This window comes from Takifugu flavidus, chromosome 12, assembly GCF_003711565.1.
Source record: "Takifugu flavidus isolate HTHZ2018 chromosome 12, ASM371156v2, whole genome shotgun sequence".
Classification (NCBI taxonomy): Eukaryota; Metazoa; Chordata; class Actinopteri; order Tetraodontiformes; family Tetraodontidae; genus Takifugu; species Takifugu flavidus.
The window spans coordinates 11,548,407-11,554,106 of NC_079531.1; the positions used below are offsets into that span (position 1 = coordinate 11,548,407).

At 42.1% G+C, this 5,700-nt stretch overlaps 1 protein-coding gene across 1 annotated transcript; it reads left to right on the forward strand.

Moving 5' to 3' along the window:
* Nucleotides 1-671: 671 nt before the first annotated feature.
* kcnj1a.1 (potassium inwardly rectifying channel subfamily J member 1a, tandem duplicate 1) lies at nucleotides 672-4,454 on the forward strand. Its single transcript, XM_057049422.1, has 2 exons — nucleotides 672-826; nucleotides 2,629-4,454. Exon 2 carries the CDS (start codon nucleotides 2,647-2,649, stop codon nucleotides 3,766-3,768), a length of 1,122 nt encoding a protein of 373 aa, XP_056905402.1. The 5' UTR covers nucleotides 672-826; nucleotides 2,629-2,646; the 3' UTR covers nucleotides 3,769-4,454.
* Nucleotides 4,455-5,700: the final 1,246 nt, after the last annotated feature.

Sequence of the window (5,700 nt, forward strand, 5' to 3'; positions counted from 1 at the left end):
ATTCCTTTCAGGTTCATCCTACTTTACCCCGACACAGCTGGATAAATCTCTTAAAGCTCTGCTCTGATTCTTAGTTTTTCTCTTGCAGCTATATTTCCCAATCATCCCGATATTCTGCAGAGCAGAGCTCTGCTGTTTTGGTAGAGAAGAAGTCAATGTTTGTGTTGAAAGAGACTTTTAAATCATCTTTTTATGACTATAACAAACAGAAAATGTGTCAATAAACCTGATGCTTTCATAGATTCAGGGCAGCCCCATAATATGCGAAAGAGCATTGTCAAAATGTAGTGCTGCCCTCCTGTTTCTTCCCAATCACCCTTGCAGCAGATTTCCAGTTACCCGCTTCAAAGGCACACTGTAAACATGACAAAGCGTGTGTGTGCATCTGTACACGAACTAATTGCACACAGTCCGTCCGTCATGCTCTTTAGAGCGACACATAGAAGCGGAACCACGCAGCACAGATAGTGCCTGCAGGTGTTGCTTTTACACTGAAAAGAGCAAAGACTGGAAGTCTAGTGGCTAGAGGTCAGCGTGGCCCCTCGTACCAGGCACCTGTGGGCTAAACAGCTGATTAGAGCAAGACCTTGTGCGCGCACACGCATGTTTGTGTGTGTGTGTGTGGTTGGAGGAGTGGTTTAGTAGGCGTAAACATCACCTGGCGGAGACTAGCACGCCATCAGAGGACAATATAAATGCAAACAGGTGTTAGTGGGCAGACGTAACAGGAGGACACACCTAAACTGTTTACTGCAGCAAGACTGCTGAGCAACTGTTGGTCTCACATCCCCTGAACAAGCAGCGACTTTCACTTCAGCTCATAGAGGTGAGTTTTGAGTTTGGGCAAAGTTACTGCTCTGTGATTTATTTTTATTTTTTAATGTGGAGGCTTTTAATTAATTAGCTGTAAATTCTATTCATTCTTTGATAGTCTTTAGTATCAAGGCCGACACTGCTATGCTGTGCTTTAGCTTAAATTACAAAAACAAAAATACTGGTTTGACAAGTTTTTTTTCTTAAATCATCTCATTTAGATGCTAAACAGATTTTTTTTGTAAACTAGGGTTTATCTCAAGAGGGGGTGAAGTTATGACTTTCACTTCAGTATATTGTATTAACTTTTAACTCGTCTATTTCTTAAGTCTCTCTAAAGATGCAACAAAGAAAGTAGGTTTTATCTGACAGATAGATGGCTAAAGAAACACTGTCGAAACTGTAGGATTAGAATTTTATTTGAAATTACAAGAAAAATGCACCAAAAAAAGAGTAGGAAATAATAAAGTATTATGGGACATGAACTTACTGCTCAGAACAATTAGGGAACACTTAATTCCTCTATTTTTGAGGAGGGAAAGGAGGCAGCACATTTTTTTCATGTGAATCGTTGATTATGGATCCGAGACACATATCCAAGATTTTCATTTACCGTATTTTTTAAACTGTGCAAATACAGTCGCCAAATGACAACATACATTTTAGTGTGTGTTATAAAAATGCACTCCTATTACAGTGCAAAAACGCAGGAAGCTGCAGATGATGGGCAACTGGGAAAATTTAACAATGCATTCTTTAAACATCACTAGTTTATCAGTATATTTGATGAATTCAACCTGTTGTGGAGTCGCATTTTAAAGGCCTCTTTTATCACATTAGTCATGATTCACGCACTTGTTTTTTTAATGCAAAGTGGTCATTAGGGAGTTATACGTACAATTAAATTGCTAAAGACCTGACATTAGTACAGCTCATGTCTCGTTACGGTATGACAACATTGTGACCTAATGATTAGGTTTGGAATGTTTGAGTCAATACATAGTGATTATCACACCCCTTTCAATGAGATGACAAGATGGGCACCCTGAAGCTTGGAACATCAGCATAAAGTTGCTGCGCAGATTGTCTTGTATCTCTCAAATAAGTGTACTGTGATCCAAATGGGTACTTTTCATAACTTGGCAGGAGCAGAAATCCCCAGCCAATTCTTCCAGTCACCACCCATCAAGCTGGATACTTATGAGAACTCGGCCAGACTTGGGCCAATTAGAATGTTATATTTATATTTAGGTGCTAGGGAAAAGCTAGCAAACAGAGCCAATGCTTGTGTCCAGACGCTTGCATGGGACCAAACATTTTAATTTGTTGGGTGTTTTCTGGAACATAAGCTTCACTGGAAAGTTCTCGTTTCATGACTTCAGAACCTTAACTGTAGTGCTGTAGGAGTACTCAGAGGGACTTAAAGTTAAGCAGAACAGGAGCTGCTTAAACCTCTTGAAAACAGTGAGAATCTGTCAAGCTGTAAATCACACTATATACCCAAATACCACCCCCCCCCCCTTTTTTTTTTACACCCCACTGTCTGAGCAATGTCATCTTGACATTTTCAAATACTGCATTGGGATGATAGACAACCTGAGAACGTGCCTCACTTTATTTTCAAAGTGAGCGACCTTTATGGAATATGTTTGATCTGAGGTGATCTAATCTGTATTAAAAGATGAGACAAGACTTTCTTGCTGCTTGCTGCTTATGATAGGAAGAAAATTTAACACATACTGCAACTCAGGCCATTAGTGGAATCTCCTCTGTTCATCTGCTTATGCCATGTTTTCTTCTTCAAATGTCTTGCAGGTCGTGGACTTTTAAAGAATGTTTGGATTTGTGAACAAATATTTCCAAGACTATTTGGTAGAGAGAAGACACCGCAGGACCCGCTTGGTAACTAAAGATGGACGCTGCAACATCGAATATGGAAACATCCATTACAGCAACCACTTTGCCTTGCTGGCTGATTTCTGGACCACCTTTGTGGAGATCCGGTGGCGTTTTGTCCTGTTCATCTTTATCGCCTCCTTCACCCTCAGCTGGTTCCTCTTTGGCCTGCTCTGGTACTGGATAGCGCGCAGTAATGGCGACCTGACGTGGCAAAAACCACCATCAAACCACACGTTCTGCGTAGATAACGTCATTGGACTCACCACAGCATTCCTCTACTCCCTTGAAACGCAGACAACGATTGGATACGGCGGTCGCGCAGTCACACCCCTCTGCCCAGGCGCCGTGGCCCTCCTCGTCATTCAGTCTCTCCTTGGAGCCATCATCAACTGCTTCATGTGTGGGGTCATCCTGTCCAAAATATCATTACCCAAGAAAAGAGCCAAGACCATCACATTCAGTGACATGGCTGTCATTAGCCCCAAAAATGGCACCCTTTGTCTGTCTATCAGAGTGGCCAACCTAAGGAAAACCCTGATGATCGGAAGCCAGATTTACGGCAAGATGCTGAGGACAACAATTACCCCAGATGGCGAAACGATCATTATGGACCAGGTGAACATTGAGTTCATGGTAGATGCTGGTAAGGACAACCTCTTCTTTGTTTGTCCCCTGACGCTTTACCACATCATTGACAAGAGTAGTCCCTTCTTTGAGATGGCAGTGGACACACTCCACAAGGAGGAGTTCGAGCTGGTCGTCTTCCTGGACGGCACAGCCGAGTCCACCAGCTCTTCCTGCCAAGTACGGACCTCCTTTATTCCTCAGGAGATCATGTGGGGCTACAACTTCCTGCCCATCATTTCCCGAAACAAAGAGGGCAAGTACAGAGTAGACTTCTCCAACTTCTCAAAGGTGGTACCAGTGGCGACTGCACACTGTGCCTACTGCTTCCACAACATTAAGGGTCACCATCACCACTCTAGAGATGGACACGATAACGAGGGCTTCGAAGTGATTGACATCCAAGATCCTCCCAGTGTCACTAAGATGTGAACTATTAGAAAATCAAAGACTTGCAGGGGCTCACACCTCTCGTATTGAACTTTTTAAGTCACCAAAGAAACACCCACATGGGTGCAAAAACTGCACAACGAAACAAGAGCCATCTAACTAACAATGAAATCCTTCCTATTTGTGTCTCGTCCTTGTTGAACACAAGGAAGCTACAATATATGTGTCAGGACAGGCATTATAAATCATTTGAATGTAAATATGCACCACGCCTATCATTGTCTGTGCAACAAAAACCCATGTCCACACGACCTGTTCACGCAAGACGGTGATTCAGGAAGAGAAACAGAAAGCTGTACTAGCATTTGCAATTTTACTAAGTCTCAAATCTCAGATGAAGATGAGCAGCTCCGAGTTATGTCGTGCCTCAAGTACCTGGTGAAGAATATGTATTATACTTTGGGTAAAACTCACAAGTATTTGAAGGAGCAGTGTTGCTATGAGTGGACACCACTGTCCCATGACTGGGCGGTCAAGTATGGAATCCGTACGACAATGGCACTCTTTGGACTTTGCTTTGGAATAAGCAACGGGTTGGACCCAGAGGTCGCTCTTTTTATTGAGGGTTGGATCGTCAATGTTATCGTCCTTGTTTTGTTATTGTTGGAAAACCATGGCTCTTTGGAAACCCCTATGAATATTAAACAGTTATGAGTTATGAAGATAAATGCTGTTTAGGTGTTTTGCTTCTTTTTTTGCTTTTCCATTCAAGTCTCAGGGTAAACGCTTCATGGAATTAAAACCTATTTTTCAATCAAAACGTCCCTTTTTTTGTTTCAAAATTCCATTTGTTTGTTAATGCTTTGATCAACAAGAGTGACAGGTGACAGCCCTCATCCCTTCCCCTTAAGTAGTGACAGTAAACAGCGACCCAAACGTAACCACTAGAGGTGTTAAATTATGGATATAAACTGATATTTGTGGTGCCATGTTTTGCCCGTACCTATTCATAACAGAAATCCTCAACTTTCTGTTTATACACACACACACCAAGGTGTCAGAATGCGTGCACACACACGCACACACACCATTGATTTATTGACTGATAAATCGGTACAGACACAGACAGGGTTTCATGTGCCTCTGTCCTTATGTTAATTATACCGCCACCTAAAAATAACAAACCTATACTGGTAACACTGGTGAATAAGTCCACGTCGTCCAAGAGGACCTGGACAGCGGGAAGATGTCGCGCACCTCAATGAGCATTTTTAACAATAATGCTGAGATAGGAGGCCATTTTTCCATGTCTTTCATATCTCTGTTAGAAATGACTTGCTATTATTTTTGCTCACTAACGTCTTTTCATAACAGCAAAGACAGCGGAGAAATCTCACCTGAATATACTTGAGTTGGACTTTCCAGATAGGAGAAGTTAGATATCAGCGTTTCACGATAGCAAAGGCTTCTGCCCGTTTGTATGAGAATGAGAAAATTAGTGCACATGTGTGTGTTGTGCATATAACAAACTACTGACACGTTCCTCTCAGCAGTAATTTGACTCTTACTGCACATTTTTGTCGGATTCCTGCTGAGTGCAATCTCAGATGTACAGATTCGGGGAGATAAAACCTGCAATAACCTGACACACAATCACTTTGTGAAAACTTCCACTGAGCAGCTGTGACCTCAGGGCCTCAGACTCCGAGACAGACATGATTCAGAGAGTGACATCAGAGCAAAGGCCAAATAACATGAGGAGCTGTTGACAGTGAACACAGCTCGCCACTGTGTCCACAAATAACAGATGAGATTGTACGTAAGAGGGATCCGGAAAAATTGGCCATTTTTGAAACAAGGTGCGATTATGCTTGCTGGCTTTTTTGGACACTTTTGTCTTTAAAACAACTCTCTGAGTGTAGCGTCAAGAGGTCAAAACACGAAAAAAAACAAACTAAAAAACAGGGAACAATC

What these genes read in the sequence shown, in the direction of transcription:
- kcnj1a.1 (XM_057049422.1), top strand. Translation starts at nt 2,647, where the DNA reads ATGTTTGGATTTGTGAACAAATATTTCCAAGACTATTTGGTAGAGAGA.